This window comes from Colletotrichum phormii (genome assembly GCF_030913505.1).
Source record: "Colletotrichum phormii strain CBS 102054 chromosome Unknown BDP81scaffold_7, whole genome shotgun sequence".
NCBI lineage: Eukaryota > Fungi > Ascomycota > Sordariomycetes > Glomerellales > Glomerellaceae > Colletotrichum > Colletotrichum phormii.
In genome coordinates this window covers 1590079-1616402 of record NW_026851449.1, presented here as the reverse complement: position 1 = coordinate 1616402, position 26324 = coordinate 1590079, and the positions used below count along the sequence as shown (strand labels likewise).

The 26324-nt window shown below is 53.6% G+C and overlaps 9 protein-coding genes across 9 annotated transcripts; 4 read left to right on the top strand and 5 right to left on the bottom strand.

Annotated features, from left to right (window-relative positions):
- Positions 1-603: 603 nt before the first annotated feature.
- Positions 604-1703, top strand: BDP81DRAFT_207897 (uncharacterized protein). The gene is made up of 2 exons (XM_060582635.1): positions 604-782; positions 1028-1703. Exons 1-2 carry the CDS (start codon positions 731-733, stop codon positions 1534-1536), a joined length of 561 nt encoding a protein of 186 aa, XP_060447040.1. The 5' UTR covers positions 604-730; the 3' UTR covers positions 1537-1703.
- A 729-nt stretch (positions 1704-2432) lies between these two features.
- Positions 2433-4318, top strand: BDP81DRAFT_460056 (uncharacterized protein; the record flags this gene model as incomplete). The annotated part of the gene is made up of 8 exons (XM_060593610.1): positions 2433-2866; positions 2920-2996; positions 3051-3121; positions 3179-3324; positions 3380-3606; positions 3661-3772; positions 3833-3960; positions 4065-4318. The coding sequence occupies 8 exons, from the start codon at positions 2433-2435 to the stop codon at positions 4316-4318; spliced, it is 1449 nt and encodes a 482-aa protein (XP_060447039.1).
- Positions 4319-5065: 747 nt separating this feature from the next.
- On the bottom strand, positions 5066-7072 carry BDP81DRAFT_393026 (phosphoglucomutase/phosphomannomutase; the record flags this gene model as incomplete). The annotated part of the gene is made up of 5 exons (XM_060587788.1): positions 5066-5358; positions 5417-6430; positions 6493-6696; positions 6766-6863; positions 7020-7072. The coding sequence occupies 5 exons, from the start codon at positions 7070-7072 to the stop codon at positions 5066-5068; spliced, it is 1662 nt and encodes a 553-aa protein (XP_060447038.1).
- Positions 7073-7880: 808 nt separating this feature from the next.
- Positions 7881-8586, bottom strand: BDP81DRAFT_316143 (exonuclease; the record flags this gene model as incomplete). Its single annotated transcript, XM_060584148.1, has 2 exons — positions 7881-8480; positions 8542-8586. 2 exons carry the CDS (start codon positions 8584-8586, stop codon positions 7881-7883), a joined length of 645 nt encoding a protein of 214 aa, XP_060447037.1.
- Positions 8587-9427: 841 nt separating this feature from the next.
- Positions 9428-11038, top strand: BDP81DRAFT_460054 (oxidoreductase family protein; the record flags this gene model as incomplete). Its single annotated transcript, XM_060593609.1, has 1 exon — positions 9428-11038. The coding sequence occupies one exon, from the start codon at positions 9428-9430 to the stop codon at positions 11036-11038; it is 1611 nt and encodes a 536-aa protein (XP_060447036.1).
- A 2517-nt stretch (positions 11039-13555) lies between these two features.
- BDP81DRAFT_448464 (uncharacterized protein) lies at positions 13556-14191 on the top strand (the record flags this gene model as incomplete). The annotated part of the gene is made up of 1 exon (XM_060592306.1): positions 13556-14191. One exon carries the CDS (start codon positions 13556-13558, stop codon positions 14189-14191), a length of 636 nt encoding a protein of 211 aa, XP_060447035.1.
- Positions 14192-17088: 2897 nt separating this feature from the next.
- On the bottom strand, positions 17089-18661 carry BDP81DRAFT_470686 (uncharacterized protein; the record flags this gene model as incomplete). The annotated part of the gene is made up of 3 exons (XM_060594555.1): positions 18072-18661; positions 17160-17843; positions 17089-17105 (listed from the first exon to the last, which is right to left on the bottom strand). The coding sequence occupies exons 1-3, from the start codon at positions 18307-18309 to the stop codon at positions 17089-17091; spliced, it is 939 nt and encodes a 312-aa protein (XP_060447034.1). The 5' UTR covers positions 18310-18661.
- Positions 18662-19556: 895 nt separating this feature from the next.
- Positions 19557-21872, bottom strand: BDP81DRAFT_516249 (uncharacterized protein; the record flags this gene model as incomplete). The annotated part of the gene is made up of 1 exon (XM_060595873.1): positions 19557-21872. A coding segment is annotated over one exon (2099 nt), but the record flags the coding sequence as incomplete, so codon positions are not given.
- An 823-nt stretch (positions 21873-22695) lies between these two features.
- On the bottom strand, positions 22696-23497 carry BDP81DRAFT_448460 (uncharacterized protein; the record flags this gene model as incomplete). Its single annotated transcript, XM_060592305.1, has 3 exons — positions 22696-23085; positions 23206-23282; positions 23383-23497. The coding sequence occupies 3 exons, from the start codon at positions 23495-23497 to the stop codon at positions 22696-22698; spliced, it is 582 nt and encodes a 193-aa protein (XP_060447032.1).
- Between the last annotated feature and the right edge of the window lie 2827 nt (positions 23498-26324).

Sequence of the window (26324 nt, the reverse complement as noted above, 5' to 3'; positions counted from 1 at the left end):
TCGGTGAGCCGGGGAAAATGGGCTACGGCAGAACATCGGATTCAAGCGCAGGGGAATATTTCCATTTCATCCCGGCCCTTCTGCTCTCGGTGTCTGGCAAGTGAAGGGGCACGTAAGGGGTTACGTATCCCGTGCTGGGGACGTACCTTGCCTCGAGTTGTCTGCCCCCAATCACAGACTCCATTCAGCACAGAAGGATTTCCTAGTCTCAGCACCTCCTCCTACCTTATCCGTCAAGCCAGGCCATTGTTTCCTTCCCGATGATCAGACACGGCATGCAGGTGCGGGCCTGGGAAGTTGAAGTTAGATGCCTCAGCAGGATGAAACAAGGCTGCTTCTCTCTTCCGCCCGAATGTGTTCGCGGTGCTAGAAATTCATAAAAGGAGCCCGCCCATGCTCGCAGCAAACACTTCGAGCGCCAGCTCTTCGAACCTCGAATGCCAACCAGCCATGCTAAAGCAACATCTTTACTCATCCACCACACTCTGCCGGCCTTGCCTGCACCGCTGCTATCCACTGCTCGTCCGTACTTTGGCACAAAAGTATGACTTTTCGCCGTTCCAGAAACCAAGGACAGCTACTCTCATCATCACGGGCCGCAGTCAAAGACAGGCGACTACATCGATGACCACCATGGATCCCTTGCCTTGGTAGCCAGATGAGCCCATCGAACACCAATGTCATGTAACAACAAGTCGCATACCGGCCCAGTGGCCGTTCGTCGCATGAGATGAACCGACGAATGTCCTGCAGCTGCTCGTCCCAGGATCTCTTCGGACTTGGTTCGTCATCTTATCCTGCCCATCAGGTACAACTACCTTACCCATCGCCCGGGGCCTTTGCAGCCTGCCTACATTGTGCAGAAACGAAGCGATCGCGTCCATTTTCAGCCGCCATCTCACGCACCGCAGATATGTGTGCCGAAGATTAATCTTGGCTAGGCATATGGTTCGGCGATGCGGAAGGTCTACTCAAATTTTCGATGCATCACATCACTTCGCAGTTCTACATAGCTGACACCCGTCAGTTCTATTGCCTCGGAATGCCTCTTTGCAAATTTCGTTCGCTACCATCATCGCCCGGCATCCTGTGTATCTATCACGGTCTTGTCCGTTCAAGCGTCAGACATATTCCGTTCATCGAATTAGTCCGATTACGCATTTTGGGAGACTTCTCCCATATGGCCTAGCTACCTTACATTACACGCTCGATCAATTGCCTCTACTGTGTACTTCGTACGCTTACCTTGCCGGACTGTTCATCCAGTCGTCGTATTCAGTATCTCGACGCCAGTGTTCTCTTATGTTTCCCCGGGCCTTTGACGGGAAGACTTATGAGGAGAGTTCGTCTGCATTACTAATGCAAGTGCTCACAACCTGGACCTCCACCCCACCGGCCCCGGCCCGGCCTCATTCGTCCGTTGATCCAAGTCGAGGGTTCCTAATGCATGCAGAGGGAAGCATACATGCCCATGGGGCCATCCCCAGCAGTCGTGGCATGCTCTGGCTAGTCGGTGGCCGGGTCAATATGTATTGAACCCACACTCTCTTCTCTGACAGCAATCTGACCTACATACGCTCCTCTTCTCCAATACGCCACGGTCCTCATTGCGATTTCCTGGAAAGTGATGGTTAGAATCGACCAGATTGCATCGTTTGGCCTGAACCTGTCGTAACAGGAATCGTTCATTTGACTTAGTAGTTCGAGGGTCGAGACGATTAATGTGTACCTATTACTGACAAGTGTTGCGCTTTGCTGGAGACAGGCCACCAAGGCCAGACTTGACCTACCTCCACGAAGAAAAGAAAATAACACAGTCGCTGTCCAACCAATTGCGCACGCTCTCGTCCTCCTAGGTATCAAAGCCGATCAGTGCACAAAGACATCGAAACCTGGACACGTCAGAAGCGAGCATCTGGTGTCTGGGCGTGTGCTGCCAACACAGCGACCTGGATCGTTGGATTTGAAGTCTGGCGGGGTGGTGGCGTGTGTTTCCGGGCTGGCCGTCAAAATCGAGACCTGCAGCTCCAAATCGCTGTTGCAGCCGCTTCCCGTCCAGTAAGTGGCTGCGGGTGTAGCGACCACGTTACCGCTGCATACCTGGGGTGATGATGCCGAGCCCACGAAGCAAGCCATCTCCTTCTCCCTTTCTCTTATCGGCACAAGTGACTGCGGTCAATATTGGTTGATATATCGTCGAAAGCCGTATGAGGCATTCGCAGCGGTCTCGATCTTTTTTCAACCCGGTCACCGGAGTTCAACATACCCCCTGCAAAGTCGAGGACTACACATCGAGATTCTCTAGGATTGAGGAGGTGAGGGCACCGTGGGAACCCGACGACTCTAACGATCCGGTTTGGCACGTTGGACGATGAAATCCTGAGACGCAGACATCGCCAGTTCGGCTCGATCCGTCAGTGTAGCTCTGGAAAATGGAGCAAAGTCTCCAGAGAATCGACTACCGCCTGCTTCAAGGCTGCTGCCTCGAAGCTGAGCGCGCCGACATTATATCGGTGAGCCTGGAAGGGCTCCGCATGGCTCTACCCGAGGCATATGGGGGCACCATTACTAGTCTCGTTGAAGAGATACGGAGATCTGGAAGGAAGTTGAGAGACTTGGCGGATCGATCGCAGATGCATTTCACCAGGGTGCCAATTTTGCTCAACTACCTCGACGTTGTTCTTCCATGTTATCACAGGACACTCCGCGACATCAACAAATTTTACGAAGATCGGACCGTGAGCAAGGACATGCGATGGCGAAAGATGTATCACAAAATGACGCAGGAGGCCAGTGGCCTGCCATTGCCTCAGCGGTTCATGCTCTACAACTCCTTTTTAGAGTCCCTACGACACCTTCTCATGAGGCGCGCTAGCAACTCTCCTTCGTTCTTGGGATGGCGTACTAACAGCTACATAGGTCGACACTCTTCGACCTGAACGGCCTAGAGACGCTTCGGACTAGAATAATCAAGTTGAGAGAAGCAAGAGGACTCCGTATGTCCCTTCAGAGCCTAAGCAGCAGCAGGTTAACTGACAAATACTATGAAGCTTCGCCAACAACCCAAATCAGACCTGTCCTTCGACCAGAGACTATGCTCAGACCAATGGTCCAAGATCCGGTATGTGCTCTTTCCATAGGAAGTAGGCTGCTTGACTGATGCGCTCTTTTTTTCAAGACATTGCACTGGGCAGAGCAGATTTTCTCGCTTCCGCTCACCTCCCGAACGGCTTTGAAGCACGTCAGGCCATCGATAGCTTACGGTCCTTCCCAAACGTGGGGACAATTAAACATTCCCAAACAGGTCAAGATGCTGTTCAGAAGGTACACATGATCGCAACTTTTACCTGACCAGAGTCTTGCTGACGCCAGAACCAAGACCATTTGACGAAGATCGCCTTGCGTTGATGGCCTACCTAAATTATGTCAACCAGACTCCCTACTTCCTTCTTAGGACATATCACCAAGGGGGCCAGTGGTTCTCGCTACTTGGTACCCACGAACTCTACATAAGGCGCGAAGGCAGCGCCTTGCTACTGGACCGATACAGTGCCTCCCTAATGGGCCCGAAGTTGTGGGCGTCTCTCTACTTCAAGACCTGGGAGGGTTTGTGAATCCTTGTCTGACTTTATCGTTTGATATTCCACTAACCCATCCCAGAGTTGGTCTTATTCCATTGCACATTCGTCTCTCTCAAGGGTCGGAATATCTTGACACGCCAAATGGACCCAAGGGAGTTCAAACTATTGGGAGAAGAACGGTCGTTCCAAGCGTGCGTGATTCACCCAGCCACTTCCGTGTTCAGCACCGTAGCTAACAACTCTGGCCACAGGCAAATACACGACGATGGCTTCAAGCATTCGCTCATGGTCTACCGCGACATTGCCACCGGAGGCGTTCGTCTCCAAGCTTCAGTGTGGGATGGTGAACTCAAGCATTGTCCAGTCTGGACCGCCTTTGGTATGCCTTCCATATGATCCATCTCTTCCACCCACATTCCCATCCTTTCCTCACGCGCTGCTTTCGGGTCTGTGAGTCGTGACTAACGAAGACGATACTCTCAGTCACCCACCAATCCGCCTCTCCGACCTGGCTCGTACGCAAATCAGACCACCGCGTCTGGCTCAAAGACGTCCAGCTTTACGTCTTTTGCGAGGTGTATCACCAGCAGCATCAGAGAAAAGGCAAGGCCGGCGCTTTTGAGATTGACTTTTTCTCCGAGATGGGCGCGTCGCGGTTCATTGAAGAATTACAGCCGCGGCCAGACCCCTCCGAGGCATCTACTGACAGCATGGACGCCATTGAGGACTCCAAATAACTTACAACCGGTGATGAGCTTCCTCAAGGCAAGTGTATATCCACTCCGACTCCGACTCCGCCCCAATATGGGTCCCCCCCTTCACCGTCACCTTTCACCCCAGGATGCTGCCACTCACCGTTTTGCGGGGCATATCTCGAGAAATTTGCGGGACTCGAAGAGTAGGTGAGCAGAGGCATCCACCTACTCTCAGGCCAACTCTCTCCCCTTCACGTTTCCCAACGAAGAACCACTCTAATGAGCCCGAACACGATAGCGACTAATACTTTCCTCGGATTCCTACGGCCGTCTGTTTGTTTCCTTTGTCTTGGACAATGTCAAACGAGCTTTTGTATCTCGGAGGAAATACCCCGGGAAGATTGATTCATGTTTTGTCCGAACGAGGGGTATTTTTGTTGCCCAGATTGATCGATTGTCCATGCGTTTTCCTTTCTTCTTCCCTTTATTTAACGACTTGACGACCTTAATGATCAAGATTGATGATTACGCACGCACAGATTCACAAGCTGAAAACATCCCAGAGAAAAAGGGAGGAAGCACTGTCAAGTAACGACAAAGACTATTGTATGATTAGGTCAATTGATTCAATTTATGCAATCGTGTACCATCGTGACATCGTCCACAGCAAACCTGGTTGGTGCTGGCCTTTCTTCTACTTCTCTATACTGAAGCGTTACTTTTTTTTTTTTTGAAAAACTCCACCGTATCCCCCTTGTCCAAGTGCAACCCAATCATGCAGAAATGCACTTAGGTCTTGACATCGGGCTCGTCACGGCCAATGAACTCCTTGAACTTGAGAAGCTCGGTGGCCATCTGGATCTCGGGCTTGAGGAAGTCCTGGGCGTCCAGGTCGTACGTCTTGGGGTCGGAGCTGTGCTGCTCGAGGTACAGACGGATGGTGGCACCGGAAGAGCCAGTGCCGGAGAGACGGACAATGATACGGCTGCCCGAGGAGAAGGTGGCGTACAGACCCTGGTTGGAGGAGACAGAGCCGTCGAGATCGGTGTAGGAGAAGTTACCGGCGCCGGTGACGGTGCGGTCTACTAAAGTCAGCTTGTTGCTCGAGAATTGTTTTGGGTGTATCATGAATAAACTTACCTCCAACCTTGCTGCCGATGAAGTTGGAGTCGGCGACGAGGCCCTTGAGGACGCCAACAACCTTGTTGGCACCCTCGCTGTCGACATCCTCGTAGTCGTAGCGGGTGAAGAAGGTACGGCCGTACTCGGTCCAGAAGTCCTGCTGGATCTTCTTGATGGAGGGAGTGACGCCGGGGTTCTGCTCGCCGATACCGGCGATGATGTTCAACCAGGCGACAACGGCCCAGAGACCATCCTTCTCGCGGATGTGGTTGCTGCCAGTGCCGAAGGACTCCTCACCGCAGATGGACAGCTTGTCGGCGTCGAAGAGGGCGCAGAAGAACTTCCAGCCGGTGGGGACCTCGTAGCAGTTCAGGCCCTGCTTCTTGGCGACCAGGTCAACGGCGCCGGAGGTGGGCATGGAGCGGGCCAGACCGTAGACGCCCTGCTTCTTGAAGTAGGGGATGAGGTTGGCGTGGTGGGCGATAATGGCCAGGGAGTCGCCGGGGGAGACGAAGGCGTTGGCGCCGTAGATCATGTTACGGTCACCATCGCCGTCAGAGGCGGCACCGAAGGGGATGTTGTTCTTATCAACGACCTCGACGAGGGAGTGGGCGTAGGTCAGGTTCGGGTCGGGGTGGCCGCCGTTGAAGTCGGGGCTGGGGACGCAGTTCTGGGTGGCGCCCTTGAGACCGAGCTCCTTCTCGAAGATGGCGGTTCCGTAAGGACCAGTGACACCGTGGAGACCGTCAAAGAGGACCTTGAAGTCGGGGTTGGACTGGAAGAACTTCTTGATCAGGTCGAAATCGAAGATGTCCTTGAGCATCTCGATGTAGTCGACAGTGCTGTCGATGACCTCGACCTCGAGGGAGCCGTAGGTCTTCGTGCCGATGGTGGAGATGTCGACGTCGGGGATGTTGGCGATCTTGTAGGAGGTGAGGGTCTTGGAGGCCTCGTAGATCTTGTTGGTGACGGACTCGGGGGCGGGGCCACCGTTGGCCAGGTTGTACTTGATACCGAAGTCGTTCTTGGGACCTGAATTGAGCTCATTGATTAGCTTGTGGAGAAGGTACTGGGAGTTTGCGTAGGGATCTTACCGCCGGGGTTGTGGCTGGCAGTCAGGAGGATACCACCAGTGGCCTTGCGCTTGCGGATGACATGGCTGGCAGCGGGAGTGGACAGAATGCCGTCCTGGCCGATGAGCAGCTTCTTGACACCGTAGGCGGCACCAATCTTGGCAATCAATTGGACAACCTCGGGGTTCCAGAAACGACCATCACCGCCGATGACGAGGAAAGAATCTAGAGAGGCGGTCTGTCAGTTTCCTGGGGGGATTGCCAAGGACGAAGCTGGGATGGACAGTTATTTACCCTTGACGCCCTCGGGGATGGACAGGAGAATGCTTGTGACGAAAGCCTCACTGTAGTGAGCTTGCTGGAAGACGGTGACCTTCTTGCGAAGACCAGAACTGAAGAATGGCTGGTCAGTGATGGGTTGCTGGGTGAGGGTGCATCGTGCGGTTGGCAGCTATGGCGGGGTAGCAACAAAAAGTTGGACTCGACATGATTGGGGACGATAACAGCGAGGGGTTTGTTTTGTTAGGTTAGGGGGGGAAATGACGTACGTGCCGGGCTTCTGGTCCTGGAAGGGCTTGAACTCGACAGTCTGGACGTCCATGATGCTGTATAGTTCGAGTATTGACGATGTTTAGGAGGAGTTGTCTAGGTTGTAGGAGAGGGAAAAGGAGAATGTTGGGAATGGAGCTGCAATTATTAGTGTCTCTGTCTTGCCTTGCCTGGGCTCTCTCTTTCGTCTCTCCCATGCGAACCGGCGTTGGCGTAGGTACGGGAGGTGGGACCGGGGGGCAGGCAAGGGAAGGGGCCTACAAGAAAGCTTGCAAAGGAATGGGACTTGAGGTAGTGCGGTGAGAGGCTAGGCCACTGTAAATAGCCAATGTGGGCGAGAATACGACGCACTGGGACACCTCAGTGAATGGGAAATGGCACACGATAGGCTCAAATGGCAACTTTTAGTGAATAGCGCCCCTCCAACCGCGTACCTTTGGCCAGAGCTGTGGCCACCTCATGGTGGGGGTTTGCTTGGCCAGTGATATCATCCTGAGCCTCGACGTGGGCGGGGTCACCGCACAATGAAGGAGGGGCAGCTCTGGGACAAACTGGGAGAGCCCCTCACTTCCAGGGGCCCAACACAGGGGATCCTCCCGGCGAATCATCGTGAGGTGCTGATGAGTGTGGTCCTAACCCACACTGTTTTTAGGTGCGTAATTGATTGCATTTTAACAGTGTGCATAAGACTATGCACTGCCGGTCAAGACCCCGCTACCTTTGCGGTGAACTATCGATTCAGCTATTCCCTAGGTAAGGTACCAGGCAATCTTAGGTAAGGCAGGTGAAGATGGCATCGCACTCACCCCAACGCCTCAGGAGATGAGAAGAGCTGGTTTTGGATTTTGAATTGCCACAATTTACAGCAGATTGTCCGCCCAAGCCTCGTCCTCATCCCGCTCACTGACCGGCGTGTCCTGCGCGCTGGCCTCTCCTCTCCACGTCTTGCCAAAAATGGCTTCTCTATAGTACTTGGCTTCCGCAATGCTCTCGAGAATATCCTCCTTGGCCTGGTGAAGTCCCTGCTTGGAGGGGGCACCGTCCACGACCTGCGGCGGGCACCACCGTCTCGCTGCCTCCTTGAGCGAGCTGACATCCAGAATACGATGGTGTAAATGGTCAACCAGCTTCCGGTAGGGCGGCTTGTTGAGGAACGACCGGTCCGCGTGCACACTGTTGCCCGCCAGCAGCGCCGTCTTCTTCTCCGGGATGTGCTTCTTGATGTAAGCCAGCAAATCGCCAGCAGCCTGCTCGGGCGTCGTCGTCGACTTGATGACCGCTGCCGTGAGGCCACTGTCGCCGTGTGTCTTGGTGCACCAGTCGTCCATCTGTGCCATGCGTTGCTCCGTCTGGTGCACCACGCAGCCCCAGCCCTCGGGGTCAATGACTTGCAGGTTTCCGGTGGTGATGATGCAGAAGATTTCAATGATTTCCTCCTTGTCCGGGTCCAGTCCAGTCATCTTGGGGTGTGTTAGTCAATCTTAAGTTAGGAGTGTAATGTAGCGTAGGTAAAGTGCACACCTCACAGTCGACCCAAACCAAAGGGCCATCAGATGCAGACTTCATCTTCGGGGCGGGAGCCTTGGGTTTCAGAGAGTTGAGAAGGTCCATGGTTAAGGCGAGTAGGCTCCTGATATCGATTCGAACCTTTGGTGATTTGGGTTGCACTTGGCGAACAGCAGGATCTTTCTTTTCGGCGTGCTAAGCTTGACTGAGCCACAACTTCATCAGAGCTGGAGTTCCAAGGTGGGGTGCAAGCTGCAGTATTCCGGCTGTGGCTTCCAATTCTTGCACGGAAGAAGGAGCAAGATGCACGGAGTACCATGCGATCCTATGCCAGCCCATCAAGTCCTACGAAAACATCCTCAGTTCCTAATTTCTTCTTCCTACTCTTACCAATCAATGCCGCTATAATTTGGGCTGCAATTGGTACACAAACCATGCAGAACACTTTTTGTGTGATGAAAACCAGAAAATATTCCGGATACATCAGCGGCATTGTTGCTACCCCCCTACCTAAGGTACCCATTGACATCTCACCGCCAGAAATGAATGGAAGGTGCCCCACATCGGCAGACGATAAGATTCAACCGACAGCTGCTGATAAGATAAGGAAATTGCCAAGAACCATGGCAGGTACCCCGGACCACGATTCAAATAGACCGTCATTCATTGGCCCTGGCCTTCTCCAAGTGCCCCGCTTCCCATCTTAGAGCCAAAGCCCCCATTAACATCAACCTCCTTCTTTCATCCACCAGACCTCTATTCAATGACGCCATTCTAGATTTCTATTTCCAAGAGACGGAACGGTCCTCGAGATCCCAAAAAGGTCCAAGCTCATCGAAACAAATCATCACCAGGCTCTCCTGAATTCAAAAGATCACACTTCAACGATAACGACCACGACATGTCGTCCGTCAAGAAGTCGGGTTCGCCCGTCGCAGTCCATCCAGATGCAACTCCAGTGCCACCTCAGAAACCTCCCATGTCTGCTTCACCACCTCGCATTCTAGTCATCGGTGCTGGATCTCGCGGACAAGCATATGCTGATGCTAATGAGACGTCCTGTAACGGTATCGTGGCTGCCGTTGCTGAGCCTATCGCCTACAAACGTCAAAGCTTCGGGCGAACCTTCATTTGGGGCTCCAACACCCCGCAAGAAGGGCAGGAATTTACCGACTGGACCGAGTTCGTAGCGTACGAGACACGGCGTCGCGAGAGAGAAGCTGCCGGCGAAGGTGTACCGCCTGGTGTCGATGCCGCCTTTATCTGTGTTCTCGACGAAATGCATCGCAATGTTCTCGTCGGGCTTGCTCCCCTAGGTCTGCATGTCATGTGCGAGAAACCCCTCGCTACGTCTCTCACCGATTGCCTCGACATGTATCAGGCTATGAAGCCTCCTGCTGGTCAGGAGCCCAAGAACGTCTTCTCTATCGGCCATGTACTCCGCTACAGCCCACACAATATGCTCCTCCGCAAGCTACTGCTCGAAGACCGTGTCATTGGCGATATCCTCAAGATTGTGCACACTGAGCCCGTTGGATGGTGGCATTTCACGCATTCATATGTGCGCGGCAACTGGCGAAATGAAAAGACCACAGCACCAAGTCTACTGACAAAAAGCTGCCACGACATTGATCTCCTCCTCTGGCTCCTGAGCGCACCAGTAAAGGCTGGGACAGGCACCCCTCATCTGCCATCCACTGTATCGTCAAGTGGTTCGCTTCACCTCTTCAGAAAAGGACGCAAACCCGCCGCGGCTGGGAGCGCAACGAACTGTATGTCATGCCCTCTGGGTGATGGAGGCTGCAAGTTCTCCGCCAAGAACATCTATCTCGGCCAGGATCTGAAAGGTCTCGCCTCCGGCAACACCGACTGGCCAGTCAGCATCGTAATGCCGGAGATAGAAGACTTCCCGGTAGCCGAGCGAAACAAAGTCTTGGCATCAAAGCTTGCTGAAGATTACGATGACTCCACCCCGAAAGACGTCGTCGCATCGCGGAACTGGTTCGGTCGTTGTGTTTTCGACGCAGACAACAACGTATGTGATGACCAGACTGTTACCATCACCTGGGATGATGCTACGGACGGTACTCCAGAGTCAACCAAGCAATCCAAATCAGCAACTCTGCACATGGTCGCACAAACGAAGAAGATTTGCGAAAGATATACGCACATTTATGGTATCGATGGCGAAATCTATGCTGACGCCCGGACGATCACCATAGAGGACTTCAACACAGGTACCACCCAATCATTCCACCCAACCCTCGAAGACGCCGGCCACGGCGGTGGGGACAAAGGCCTTGCGCGTCAATTTATACTGGCGGTGGACAACGTCAAGAATCACGGCTGGATGCCGGAGAAAGCGCAGAATGAGTTCATCGGCTGCTCGCTCGAAGAGGTCATTCGCTCACATGCGATGGTATTCGCGGCAGAGGAAGCGCGGACAGGGAAGAAGGTAGTCGACTGGCAGGAATGGTGGTCACAAAAGGTTGCCAACACGACAAGCGGTTAATGGCAACGCACGCTTGCCTTGCTCGGCGCGTCAGTCGACGGCCGGGGACGCATCCGGAGGAGGTCGGTCGGTCGGTCGCAGCCACGGATGTTATCAGATCCAAGGCATTCGGGGTCAACTCCGATCCTTGGTCGTTGGATTCTCGGTCTTCATATTGCCTCGTCATTCTCGGGGACACAATGCCGCCGGAGTCTCCCCGCTTTGCTTAGCTTGCGAAGCCATTTTGATTACAATTGCTAGCCTCGTGAGCTACGCCTCAAAGTGAGCAGTGCTGCGATCTAGACGGTATTGTTCGCCGAGACAGCCAAGGCAGTCCCTTGCTCTTAAGCTCCAAGCCTCCATCGTCTTTCCACCAAACTCATCTCGTCTGATATTGAGATAGTGTGGTAGCGTCGAATTTCCACGTTGTCCGATCCGATCTGACCAACGACATCGTACTGATCTTTGGAACGGCTACAGCCACTGACCTGCTATTGGCTTGAGCGGTCTTTGAGACGCATCTTGACAGACAAGAGCCGCAATCAACGAGACTACCTCACGGATCCTACACTTTCTGCAAAGTCGGCGAGCCAGCCCGGCGGGAGCTCCCCGTGTTTCTCCTTCGAAGATGAAGAAGTGGATTAAGTCTGTCGTACTCTTCCCGGCGGTACAGTCCGCGCTAGACTTCGCTCACGTTGCTATTCTGTCTACTGGCACTGGCCAACTTCGTCCTACACCTCGCCAATCCACGACAAGCTTTTTGGTAGGAGCTTCTTTTGACTTCGCACAAGATGAGAACACTAGCGAATGCTGCCATTGAAACCTGAAGTAAAGATCAGCAAGCTCCTAGCCGCCTCTCCGCAAATGCCTGTCTACCGCTCACGAGGAAACCGCTCCCCGGCGGCTTTTGACATTGCTCGCCACATTCGTGAACCGACACCCTTGCGGCGATCGCGTACTCTTGACCGCAACGCCCACATCGCGGTTTTCCACGACAAGACCCGTCAAAGTCGATTGCCCGATCACAGCTGCTCTCCCCGGCGGTCAATTTCCCCGATAGCCAATATTGGTATGCTCGTCCCACCGGCGGTCTCTAGCCACCGGCTGAGACGTTAGTGGCGCGGTCTATCACTGCCAGACTAATCAAAGTCGACCTCTCGATATCCTATAATCTCCCCGGCGGTCAACGTCCCTGTCACAACGACAGTGATCTGTCCGGCACAATCGGGGAATGCCCGAAACTTGATTCACCAAGGTTGAAAAAGCTCATCCTGTCCTCCGCCAGCGTGTATGCATGCATACATTCGGCCTTACCGGAGTTGATTCCGAGTCCGACATCCCCGCTTGTCGCGGAGCCGTTGCGAAGACTTTTCTGGAACACGGAGCGCCAAAGCGGACACCTCCCCGTCTTTCAGATCAACGTCGGACCGGCGTGCGTGTGACCGCAGGACCCGAAACGCCAGCGCAAACTTACAAGCTGCATGTATTAGAGTACGAGATGCCCGACAACCTCGGATTTTGAGCGATTGCGAGGGATGAATTGGTGTTTACATGATCAATAATTCTTGACCGAGGGCCTCCGCATCATCGAGGTCTCACCTAGAAGCCGTACACTGGCTCGAGTCTATGCAGAGATCGCCACAGGTTCGGCGAGGCTTGTTAATGTTGAGCAGGCAGTGCACTTTTTTTTTTTCTGGCTATCCGCAATCGGTCGGATACCACGGGAGTTCCATTCTTGCTCAACGCCAAGCATAGGCAATATAAATCCAAACTGAATTGAGTACTATCTTCAACAAATGCCCCCAGAATCGATCCACACAGCCACGCAGGTGCAAGTGGTCAGCTCCCGAGGCTTGTAACAGCAGTGCTTAGTGATCTTCGTCACAGTGCCGAGTCAGAAGGATGCAGTGAGCAATCGCAAGCCAAGCTTCGTTTCACTGCGAGCTCCCCCTCTTCACTGGTGAGCTCATCCTTGTCGCTTACCCGTGTTTGTTGAGATAGATACATGTCTACCTGTTATGGCGGCACTTTTTGCCGCACTTTGTAACGGTCGCGGCGGGAAGTTCTGTGCCTATCGTTCTGCTAGGTACTTGCCAACCTTACTTACGTAGCAAGTGGCTTTTTCGTCTCTTCCCTCGGCGAGCCGTGAGACAGCCCCCCAGTCTGTGCGCCGAGGCCAACGGCCGTGACAGCACACCTTCTTAAAGGGACCTTTCATCCCCTCTTCTACCCCCCCAATCGCATCTCTCCAAGAACGAATCGTGCTTTGACAGAAACAGAAAATACAATCCATCGGACGACTCCCCGCCCACACTTGTTTTGTTTGACGGAGAAGAAAAGAGGCAAGACCTTCGATCAAAGGAGAGCCGACTACTTACCTACGGATACTCTCACCAGCTAGCTACCTTATACTTCGTTGCTCGCCCCCTCTCATCTGTCAAACTTGTCAAGTCCCTTCATCAAACCTTGACACTTCAACCGTCTGCCCGCACTATTACCGCACGTACTACCTTACGCAACCGCCCACCTTAGCCAAAAATGTCGTCTTCCGGAGCTCCCCCCGCCGCCCCCGCACCCGAAGACTGCCCCTTCGGCCCCGTGTCCCGGCACATCACAACCCATGACGCCAACGGCCGCGCCGTCTTCTCCGACGCCTTCCCCGTACAAGTCACCCCCGACCCGCTGACAAACATGTACTTCCACACCTGCTACACAACCTCCGAGTCTCCCGTCAAAATGGACGACGAAAAGGATCTCGAAGCCTACGCGCCCAACCACCCACACATGCCCTCCCTCCACCTCCCCTCGGGCTCCGTTTTGAGGGTTGTCGACTTCGGTCCGCAGACGGGGCCGATGATGCACCGCACCGAGTCGTGCGACTACGGCATCGTGCTCAAGGGCGAGGTGGAGTGTTACCTGGACGACGGGGCGAAGCGCACTCTGAAGGAAGGGGAGATTATGGTTCAGAGGGGCACGATGCACGGGTGGAAGAATGCGACGGATCAGTGGGCGCGCGTGATTTTCTGTCTGCAGCCGGCGGAGCCGGTGAGGGTTGCGGGGAAGGTGATGGAGGATGATATTCCGTTTATCAAGGTTTCGCCGGAGAGGCAGGCGGATTATGAAAAGTTTATGGCGGAGCAGGCTGCGAAGAAGGCGTCTGAGGGGAAGTTTTGAGGTGTTGTTGGTGGTTGGAGGGGATCATGGCTTAGGGAAGAGAGGTGTGATATATCTTACGAAGCAATGGGATCATTGTATGGCAGTCGCAGCACATTTGGAAGGATCATGAGTTACGCTTCACGTCTCATTGAAGGGTGAGAGATGATTGCCGTACCCAGTGTACCTACTAGTACCAGAATTATATTATGATTCATTCTTTCATGGAGGTCATCTGCCATCAAACTGGTGCCCGGTGATTCACCACACAGTGTCAACCCACAGTCTCAGCCCTACAACCCCCACCGTCACTGGTCACCAGCCCGCGATACCCTACATGAGGAACAAATTTGTTTAATACTATCACCAAGGCCCATGACGTAGCGGGGAATGTCCTCGTTTTAATAGCCCCGCTACCATGGGTCCCGGGTTCGAGTCCCGTGTGCCTCTAGTAAAATTCCTTGCTTCATCCTAAGGAATTTTCGTAGGTCCCTCTCTCAAAGGGTTACTCACAGAGAGGGGCCGAGCTTTTTGTAGTTGGGAAGAAGAGCTTGTCTTTTTTTTCTAATTCTTTTTGGACGATTCCTATAATGAGCGTGGAAGTCTTATAAACTTGTCGAGAAGAGTCTTGTCTATCTAGGCTGAATATCTGAATGTTGAGGATCCCGTCTGATAACTGAGTGGGATTCTGAGAGTGAGGACCCCTGCACCCGTGTAAGTGATGCCGGCAGCCGCTAATTGGTGTGCCCGCCTGTCTTTTACGAAACACTTCACAAGACTAGATCGTCTTAAACTCAAAGAGTCACTATATACCGTTTCTTAGTGTCGGGTTTGATTGAAGCTAGCTCTTGCAAGGCCACGTACTTCTCGAAAACGCAGCTTACGCCTATGGCGCCACGGAGCAAAGATGATGTGTGCTCAGGGACGTGCGTGTGGCTGGCTTGTGCCATCGTCAGGAAACATCGTCGGCGGTCCGTGATGGGACATGGTTTCTTCTTGCCAGACTTGCGCTTTCTTCTTACTCTATCCTAAAGAGAAGAAGAAGAAAAAGAAAAAGATGAGTGGATATCGAGACATTGCTGATGCAACTCGCATGTTTGTTCCAAGGTGTACTTCAACTTTCAGTGCGGCTATCCAAGCCAAATTCTCTTCAAGTGACTACAAACAAGCATCGATGTGTTGGCAATACTTGAAGGGTCCTGTCCGAGACCCGAGCTCGGGTACCTTCTCTCGCAGGTGGAACGGAGTAAGAAGTATTCCGGAGCCCTCACGGCCGGAACATGCTAAAGTACTAACAAACGGCCATCGGAGCGCCGGAGCTCAATGAAGGGGTGATGGAAATCAAGCAGAGTCTGTGACGAAAAGACATCAAATCCAATGCCTCCAGCTATCGAGATAAACCCCCACTAGCCGTAGCTGTACGGATGGGGGCCCTTGCCCCCCGCCTGATCGAGGTACCTGAGGTATCCACTACCCCGAATGCAACACCCCTGATCCACCCCGAGAAAGTGGACCCAGCCACCGGGGTTCACCAAAAGAAAAAATAAAAAACGAAAATTTCGACATGGCTCATCGCATCCTCCTCCTTCTCATCTCCAGCCTCGTCTCACAAACGTATCCGTAATCCCCCTTTAATTCTCAACTCGCTCATCTACTCTTCAGCGATATCGCCGCGCTCATCCCTCCATCCTCTACTTCTTACATCACTTCACCCCTCTCAGACGGAAGAAACCTCTCACACAAAAAACCCAACCAGCACAATGCCTCGCCGCGCCGCCCTAGAACCAAAGCCCCGCAAACCGCAATACTCCCCCGAAAAGCGCGCCCGCATCGCCGTCCTCTCGGAACTCGGCATGTCCCTCAAAGAAATCTCCATCAAGGAGGAAGTCCCCGTCTCCTCCATCAAGGGCATCGTCACGCGCTACCGCCTCCAGCAGGCCGGCCGCGACCGGCCCCGTCCGGGCCGCCCCCGCATCCTGTCGGACAGGGACGTCAAGACGCTCCTGCGCGTGCTCCAGGAGAAGCCGGCGTGCTCGTACGCCGAGCTGAAGCGCGATGCGGGAGTGACGTGCGCGACCAAGACGCTGGTGCGGTATCTCCAGATGGAGGGGATCAAGCCGAATAAGCCGCCTGCGGGGGATTCGGAGGAGGAGGCGGAGAGGATGCGGGTCTTGGCTGAGGAGGGGGAGGGGGAGGAGGTGTGAGATGATTTTCTTCCACCTCATCGTGATACTTCATCGCGGAGAAATTTCAAGCATGCCCAGCCTGTGGACGAATCAACCCCGCAGGCTTGCAATCACCGTTACTCGTCTCTTAACAGATTGACTTATCTGTAAGTTTCTTCTCGTCCTAGGTTCTACACCAGTGCTGACTTGATAGACGACGACGGTCATAGTCTGAGGAGGAGGCAAGCAAGGAGCTCATTTCTCATGGGAATGAGACCACGGAATCACAGCCTCGCCCAGGCGGACGGGGATCGTCCAAGGAGGCTGGAGAGAAGCATCGGCTTGGTAAACATGCGCCCTCACTCTGGCTTTCGTCAACAGGCGTTCCAAAGGAGGGTATCGCTCAAAGTCTACCAAAGATGTGGCGTTTCCGGTCAGCAACCTGCCGCAACAGACGGTGACGCGCAAGGCGGCACGCTCCCTTACCACGGAGCTGTGTGGTCGCCTACAGCGGAGAGATGGACCACCTCGCGCCGTGTTGGATGGAGACATGAGAGCTAGGTAGTGGAAACTGTTATGTAGCATATCAGGAGCGAAGAGAAACGTAGTGCGACTCTGATGGAAGAGCGTCGTCTCACAAGCGAGAGTAGGTGGCGGTGTATTTGATGACATTGAAGGGTGAAGAAGCGAACATCGTGAGGCGGCAAAACACCAACTATATATATTTGGTCTCCGCCAGCGACCTCTCACAAATCACTTGATGTTACTGGCTGTTCATGTAATGTAACTCTTCCGCCTACCTAGGCAAAAGAGACTTCACTTACCATCACCCCTCACCCTGTCCACATGCCTCAAATACTTCTCAGTCACACAACCCCCCTCCTCCCGCTCACCCTCAGGAACCAACAACCCCTCCGCCTCAGCCCGAACCCTCCACGCATCCCAATCAACATCCACAACCCTCCGATCAACAAACACCAACCTCCCGCCCTCCCCCAACGCCGGCGCAAAAACTTGGACCCAATTCACCTCCTCCCCATCAACCTCCTCGTCAGTCTCCCACGCACCACCCCGCGACCTACCGTACCTCTCCCCCGTCTTCAACCCCGCAACAACAAGACACCGAAGCCGAAGACACCCCATCTTCACCGCGGCGCGCCGGATCCCGTCCCGGAGGAACGCGCCGCCCTGAGCAGCATACGTTCGCAAATCGAGGAACAGCGTCTCGAGCTGCGTCATAGCAGCCCAGTCCACCGCGATAAACTCGTCCGGCCCCCGTTCGATGAGGAGCGCCATCTCGCATCGGAAGTCGGTCACGGCGTTACGTCGCAGCCGGAGCTGGAGCCAGGGGTCGGAGGGGAAGCTGTTGAACAGTAGGTGGCGGGGCAACGACAACGACATCTCTAACTTCGTCGGGACTTTTCCTGTAGGGTGAGGATGGTCGGCATCTTGACCGCGGCCGCCGCTGTCCTCACGAAAGACGAGCGCTCCGCTAGCCATGCACCTACCTATCCCATCATCACACCCCCGAGGCCAAACCTGCTCAAAGACTCTCAGCCCGTTCCGTCCGAGGTCGCGTAGAGCCCAGTCCATCGCAGCAGGAAACCTCTTCCCCAGCTCCTCCAATAACAATGACCCATGCTGCTGCTGATCGTTCAAGTCGTCGTCTACCTGCCTCATCAACGGAAACGAAGCGTGATCCCCATCCCCGTGCCTCACACCACACTCGTACTTACCTCGAACGCTGCCGCCGCCCTTGGTATAGACGTCGATCCGCTGGAGGTCGTAAATCTCATTCACGGGATCCGAGGCGCGGGTGCAGACGGCCCAGTCGGGGACGAAGAGGGATAAGAGGCAGGGGCTACTTACTGTGCGGTAGTCGTAGAGGATGTGCTTTTGGAGCTCGAGTGGGAGGAACGCAAGGCGGTCGAAGATGGTTGAAGGACCGTCGTACGGTGCTTGTTGATGATCCATCGTTGCATGCAAAGGAGGATACGGGGATGTGTCGTGGGAGTTCGTACTAGTCGAGGTTCTGTTATGATGCTTTAGTGTTGCTACTACCAGGGAAATCGGAATGTCGCGCCCGATATGCTTACCGAGAACTTGAATCTGCAAGGTTTTGGCTGGCTGAAGAATGTCTTTTAATAGATAAACCCCGACTTTGTGCAGCGGGACCTCGGGCCGCAATCTGTTTTTCCTTTGTCTTCGTCAGAGTTCTCGACAACGATCCTGGTCGGGTACTCTAGGCTCCAAGCTGTAAACAATGCCATTGATGTACCGGGGCCGGCCAGTCCTCGAGACCCGGAACATTGTAGTAGATACGAGGTCACAAATTCTAGAGTCCAAACAGGGGTTCCATTGGTTGAAGACTTGTAGATACTGTTCCAAGGTAGCCGTTCCACCTCACCGATATCTTGATTTGAGTTGTCCAAGCAGCTCGGGGCCTACAAATGATATCCGAACTAGCGACGATGTCCTAGATTTAAGAAAAAACTTCCTCGACGACGTTGATTCAATCCACAAAGATGAAAGCTGCCAGCTACTTCTTCTGCCTCGAGCTCTGAAGGCTAGACTATCGGACTCTTCAGTAATAAGAAAACATGTTGGCTTCGATTCTTGGAGCCAGCCAAGTAAATGCCGAGTCCACTAGCAAAACAGCAGATAGAAACATCCAGTTGAAGTTGAGCTCAAAGTTCGAGAAACTAATATGACAAATCCATCAAAACCAGGAATGAAATCACAGCGGTGATGTTTGTCGTTATTATACATATCTCCACCCCAAACTTACCATCTTGAGATGATCTGAATAGAAGGTTGGACATGGCGGTTTGCTCCTCCCTACTACAGCACCCTCATCCATTATCCTGACTTCTAGATTTAGTTTGACACAGAGTTGAGATCTAGGGACCGGTTCCACGCAGCATGGAGTCTTTGATCGTTGAGCATCTAGGCCACTTTGAATAGCCCACCACCGTGTTCCATCACGAATGATCCCTTTCCTTCGTCTCGTGGCTGCTTATAGACTATTCTTGATCAAACGGGATGTCACAGATATTGCCATTGCCAGCAGCAAACAACACGCGAAAATCCAGACGTTCGTTGTGGGAAGGTACCAAGGCTGGAGTGCAATGTCTCTAGCTCGGAAACACTTTGTTGATCAGAGGACACAATCTCACATCAGGCCAAGCTCCTGTGTCACATCAAACACTCAATAACGTTGTCCATGATGAACCCAAATTTTGTCTACCTAGAAACTCCCAAAATCAGATCTTTGAAGGGGTGATGCCTCATCCCTCACGTTCCACCATCTCAAAGCCGTCCTCCGACTCGGCCCTCTTCTTCTCGTCAGGGTATTCGGCATGGTCAACCCAAGCATACTCCGACAACGTTTCCAAAACATCGACGACACCTACCTTGCAATCAGTCTCTCACGCCCTCTCACTCAATCGTAATTATTGGGCGAGGTGTGCCAGTGCTCGAACTATGGGACGCCCGCGCCGCCGACTCACCTTGCTCCTTCACATCATCACCTGTCTTCTTCTCAGATGTGCCTGCTGCGTTTGTCTTACCGGCCGTAGGCACATCTTCGCCTCCCTTCTTTGCAGGTGTGTCGGGTGTGGTCGCCCTGGCTGTCCCTGTTTTGCTCGTCTTGGTTTCCTTACCAGCCTCGGGCGAATTGCCCTCGAGCTCGACAGCATCACTGCCACTTGACGAGTCCCAACCCTCTCTTCCCCTATACTCACCACCATAAGCATCATCCCAGCCCCCGAATGCGACTCCCAGGTATCGCTGCCCATCCCCTTTCTCTACATCAGGCATCTCGTGGTCGTCAAACTCAGGCACTGGGTAACACATTCCGCCTCCGAAAGTGTCCTCGGATCCTTCGAGAGAGCCAAGATTTGCGCACTCCCACCACGCAGCATCCCCTTGCTGCAGCCTGTCCTCGCAGAATCTTGCTTCCGTGATCAATCCCAAATCGATCAACAAATCAACCACGTCGTATTGGGCTCCCTGCTCTTCCTGGGCCCACGCCAGCAGCCTCATCACACACATGAACTCCGTCGGCTCCGCGTCACGGCTCCATTCGAGTAGTCGACAGCAGATGCGAGCCCAGGTCGCAATCCACTCCACATCCAGGGAACCTGCCGCCTCGCGGAACTCAATCGTGTGGTCTTTCGTAGGGAATGTCGTTCGCGTCGCATTTTCGTCCTGCGGGCCAAGATGCTCCACAGAGTAAAAGTCATACGCTTTGAACTTGTAGTTGATATGCTTGGGAAGAAAAGCAGGCGTCATCAGTTGCCCGACCTGTGCGACCGTCATGTCAGCACCTAGGAGATCCCTGACACCAGACATGACGTCCCATCGAGCCGGCTGGTTGGCTTCCACACATTCGATGTCTCCTCCCTGGCCTAGGATGTAACCTTCCAGGAAGCCGGGGTCTCCACGCAAGTCTCTTCGCATGGTTCCCGGAACACGGGCGTAGCGTCTGCTGATCGGGGGAGGCCGGGGTCGTGGTGGTTTTGCACCGTTGGGTGTAGAACTGCGGTAGTTCTTCGGCATCGATACAGGAGCCTCGTAGATATGTGGAGGAAACCCAAACGGCGAGGTTGAGCGAACTTCGGGTGTCTTTGGGTCTCTGACGTCGGCAATGATCCGCCGATGCTGCCATGGTTCGTGGCCCTTGAGAAGAGCCTCGTCATCCTCTTGATCCAAGTTTATCTCGCGATTCATCGTCTCTGAGCTCGCGTCCACCTCCACCGAGTCGCCAAGCCAACGGTCTCTTCCCAGGAACTTTGCCTTCTTCAAATTCTGTAGGGCATCGTCTGTGTCAATAATGGCATCTGCGGGACATTTGCCTTGTCCCAGAGGTGTAGCTTCATTCACTCGAGCAGACTGGCTGTAGGCGAGGATAGCACGCCAAGGAGGATGAAGTCGACTGAGGAGAGGGTCAGCGGCCCATAGAAGGGCAGCAAAATGCCGCAATGTCCTGGGGTCGATTCTTTGCGTCGGTCCTACACCTACATGAACGTGGAACCCACAACTAGGGTTCACTCGGCATCGGAAGTTAGTAGTGATGACACTTACCGCTAAACGAATCATATCGAAAGAGAGATTCATGTTGTACATGGCTGGTGATATCATTTCGACGCGTTGCCAGCGGTACCCGTCGACGTGATCTGGTTTGAGAGAGATGTCTGTCTTGAGCTGGAACGCGTTGATGGCCTTCTTGCTCTGCATGCTCTGAACGGAGCCGGGCACACCACATTGTCCCTGGCCATATACCGGCAATCCAGCTTTAGCCAAGGCGTCTCCAATGCTGTGGAAAACAAAGTCCTCGTCCCAATTGTACGCCGTATGCGGAATGCCGTACTTCTCGACCCCATCATCCGGTGGAACTACGACAAGAGGCTGCAGCTCGTGCTTGATGGCATAGTCAGGGTCTCTCTCCCCCTCGCGAACGAAGGCGACGAAGAATTCGAGTTCTACGCCAAAGGAGACTCGCGGGGGTGTGGTTTGTGTTTGTCGTTCGGTCATGGTAGGTTTGGATGTATGGTGCGACTTGGTTGATGAAATGTACGATGTGGTGCTTATGTCTGCGATCAGTCAATGATGCAAATTTGGACGGTTGAATGTTGATAGGAAGTAGGTATGTGTTGCGAAGAGCTGGACTGGTGCCATACGGGCGGCAGCGAGTTCAAATATATCATAGCCTCCCTCAATAGCAGTAAGCATCATGAAACTGTCCCGATCCAAAGACTCAAAGAATTGTCTTTAGCAGTTTCTGTAGAATGAAGGTTGATGAAACAATGACAACAAAGTATGTTTGACCGCTTTCTTGGCCTTCGCTATTGGCGTTGACAAAGGCATCAGTTAGTGAAGATTCGCAGGCTTGGGAGGATTTAGCATACCTCTAAGAAGGCGGGTGGAGGACTGTCACAAGCCCATTGTCAGTCTCATAGGCCAATGGCCAAGGCTCCAAGCAGACGGGACAGGGAATGGGGGGGGAATCAATTCTTCATTTCTTTGACGTCGTCTGGACTGTCTTCAATCATGCCTAAAACGCGAAATGCAGAGCAAAAGCAACATGGGGTGACATCACCCGTCCCCTGTAACGCACTGACTCCTCCTAGAACTTCAAAATGCCATACGGGTGGGAATATCCATCGTCTCCATCGCATAATTCCACGTATTCCTCGTCAAAAAAGATTAGGGAGCCGCGTGGTAAGCACGCAGACCGGATAGTAGGGAAGGTGATTACAGAGAAGTGAAAGACCGCCTAGAGCCCGCGATTGTCAATCATGTCGCCGCATGAAGCAATCGAGACTCACAGCTTACCACAGCCTAGAGTGTAGCAGCAATCTAGAGCATGTAGGCGAGGAGACCAATGGCAGCGACAGCAGCAGCGTTGCCGAGGTGAGCGGGGTTCGCAGTAGGAGCAGCCCAGGCGGAAGAGCTGGAGCTGGAGGCACCAGTGGTAGTGGCGGCGGTACCAGTTCCACTGGGAGCGCTGGTAGCAGACGCGGTGGTGGTGGTGGAAACACCGGAAGCCTGGTCAGCCTGGGCGTTGACAGTACCGCACTGGGTCTTGATGGTGTCGGTGCAGTTGGTCTGGCCGCGAGCGTCACCAACGTTGGCCGTGATGCAGTCCTCGAAAGCCTTTTCGCAGATGAAGGTGGGCAAGGTCTGCTCGTAGTACTCAAGGCCGGGGGCCGAGCCGTTGGGGCAGAGGCAAGAGTAGACAAGGGTGGTCTATTCAGTAAGAGTTAGCCATGCTGTACACGAGCGTCGGGCTCTTTCGAATCGGACCGGGGTGATCAACAAGCAACTAGTGCACCTGCTCTAGCATAGAAAAAAAAGAGGAGAACTTACAGAATCGCAGTCGTTGGTGCTGGGGTTAGGCTCGCAAAGGACCTTGCAAGTGTTGCGCTCGGCGACACACCAGCTGGCTGTGGAAGAAAAATAATTAGTCAATGCTCCCTGGTAGTAGTCGGGGCGGCAAAGCCGGATTGACGCAGATGGTAGCATCATTTCTCCCAATTGACTTACCTCTCTGGTTCACGGAGACAGTATCAACGTTGATGTCGGCAGCGGTGTAGACCTTGCGCTGGGCAGAGACAGCAGAGAGGGCCGAGAGGGCCACGATGGCGAGAGAAGTACGCATGTTGTCTGTTGGTGATGTGTAGAGGTAGTGGAAATTGTGGTTCGTTGAAGTTGTTGAATGGAGACGGGGAGAGACGTCTGACAATCAATCAAGCGATATTCAGTTCCAAAGTATCGTCGGCAGCGTGAAGATGTTTTGCCTGGATGTGCTTGATGGTGATGTTTGACGGAGAGTGGGCGGGAAAAGAGAAGAGGTGAGGTCAAAACAGATGGGAGACGCGGGCAACGATGTGGTTTTATTATGAGGCAAGAGTGCAGCAACAGCAGCAACAGCAACAAGAGCGGCAGGTACCTCGGGGCGTGTGAGTGGTTCTTTCCCACGCTTGTCTCCCCGGTCGCACTTGCCTTGAATGCGGTAAGCTCAATGGGGGGAGCGGGAAAAAAAAAGTGTGAGGAGTCCTGGTATGAGTGCAGGTGCCAGTGGACAGTTGCAAGGGTGGCTGGTGGAACAGCAGAAACCGCACCTTCCCTCTTGCGAACATCAGAAAGACAGGCAACGAACGCATGGTTTGATTGCGCGGTACCTGTCCGGCCGACCGCGGTTTTTTTTTTCTTCTTCTTTCTTTCTCCTTCCCTCTCTTCCATTACCGTACCTCACACGTGCGGGTTTGCCCTCGCTTTCCCTTCTCTTTCTACTGGACCACGATGCCCGCGTCCGCACAGCAGCAATTGCACCGGCGCGTCCACGTCGGGTAGGTACAAGGGTACAACTTACATGGCAGTCGCAAGTCGCCGGGCTTGGCCCGTTCCCACACAAACAAGGCCTGCAAAGATACGTACTGGCGGATACAGACGTGTGGCTGGGGTCCACACATCGCAAATGTCGGGTCACAGTGGGGGAGAGGGGAAACCCAACCAGGAGCATATGCACCTCCTCCTCCAGTGCAGCCGCCGTATCTCCGTCAAGAAAACTCCATTGAGGTTGCCGTTGCGGACTCGAGGTTTGATGATGGATTTCTCGCGGCGAGGTCAGAACTGAGAAGCAATACCGTCACCGGGAGGCGTGAGCGCCAGCTAATTCGCACAGACAGTCCGCGACTTTGCTGTTATCGGCAGGGGCAAGTCGTCAACCGACTGGCCGGGGAGGTACGTACCGTACATGGCCTTAATCAAGATAGGAACGCTACAAGGTTGCACATGGCGGGAATTGGATGTGTACGTATCTTCAAGTCATTAGAGTGCATCTTTACAAGCAGAAGCTAAGACAGCGCCATCCCGCAAAGTTGTAATGGTTTAATTCTTCTTCTTCTTCGCTCCCACAGCGCTGCGCAATCTCTGAGGTGATACACTTGAACCCAATTTCATAATAACATAGTCAATTGTCAAGTGCTGTGGCGGTGGATGCTCATATAAGGGAGGTAGTTAAGCAGGCATAGGGCGGCCCTGTCAGTACCACCTGGTCCCTGTCGCTTCAGACTTTGGAGACTGAAACTTTCGTCGACCCTCGTGATGGCCTCATCCGCGTCGTCGCATCTTTTCCGCTTTCATTCCATAATTAATCCAGACATGGCCCGGCACTTTGCGGCTTGCCTGTGCCACCGCGGCTTATGCCATGCCACCGGCCAGGCTGAGTGTTCATCCACACATGCACACGACACTCAAGGATTCGCCGGGAACGACAGAAGTCTTCCCGTCGAACCTTTGGCTGGTGAGTCTCTCATTACAATTCTTTGGGAGTGGCTGCTGCCAGTCGCGATGGGATGGGATTGGCATGGTAGACCGCACGCCGCACGCGAGATCTCATTGACCAGGCGATGGTCGCAGCGCCAAGTGCTATTACAGTCGCATTCCTTGCGGTGCCTGTCTCATAACAAAACAGAGAGAAGCAAATTGAGATAGCGAGACTAGGTAGAGAGGGGAAAAAAAAAAGTTCGCGCCCCATTGGCAGTCATTGCACATTGCCCCTCCCCTCCGCCGGCGTCTCCTTCAGATTTCAGATTTCGCAGGGCCCGGGCTTTTCATCTCGGTCTAACGTTACCCAACACAGCTCCACCTTCCGCTCTTCTAGTGCTCTGAGTGAGTGTGGTTTGTGGCAAGAGCGGTCAATGGTGTTCTTTCCTACATAGTACAGACTCTTCGAGTTCCTCCGCTCCTCGGTCTGCAGAAACAGCACCATTCCCAAACGATACTAGAACGGCAGGAACACTAGCCACAGATATGCAGCTTGGCTGTTGCCGTGGTCCGGGAGACTCGCAGGCACCGCAGGTTGTGTGGAGGCAAGGGTATCTATTGCCAATCAATTCAACGCAACGCACTTTGCTCCGGGCGCCGTCCCATTTGCTGCTTCTTTTTTCCCCCTCGGTCTCTGGCTTCTCCGCGTTACTGCCATCTGCTACCGATGCCTCAGATTCATTGATTCCCCGATGATTCATTCAATGCCGGCAGACTTGAAATACTTCATGGCAGTATCTCCACGACTCTCTATTACACCAAACGCACCGTCGACCGCCGGTTCATCAAAGAAGCAGCTGTGATGGTGTACCTTAAATCATCAGCTCCCGTCAAGACGTCTCATCTTCCAAAACGAACATGACCTTACCCGCCCCTTCTCACATCGCATCGCGTCGTCTTCTTCTTGGCGTCACTGGATCACCGCCCTACTCACTGGTTCCCTGCCTCACTCTTGTACCATGTTCTGTTTCTGTTTGCGAATCCCCTTGCCTTCCAAACACCCCTTTTTATCTATGTACTTCGCACACACTGACTACCGCAAAGTATCGAATGGTGGTACAGCAGATGCCATGAGCCTTACCAAGCCGACATCTCAGGATCAACTTGGTCAACTAACGCCTCACTACCTATTCGTACTTACCTTAGTGTCCGGTTGA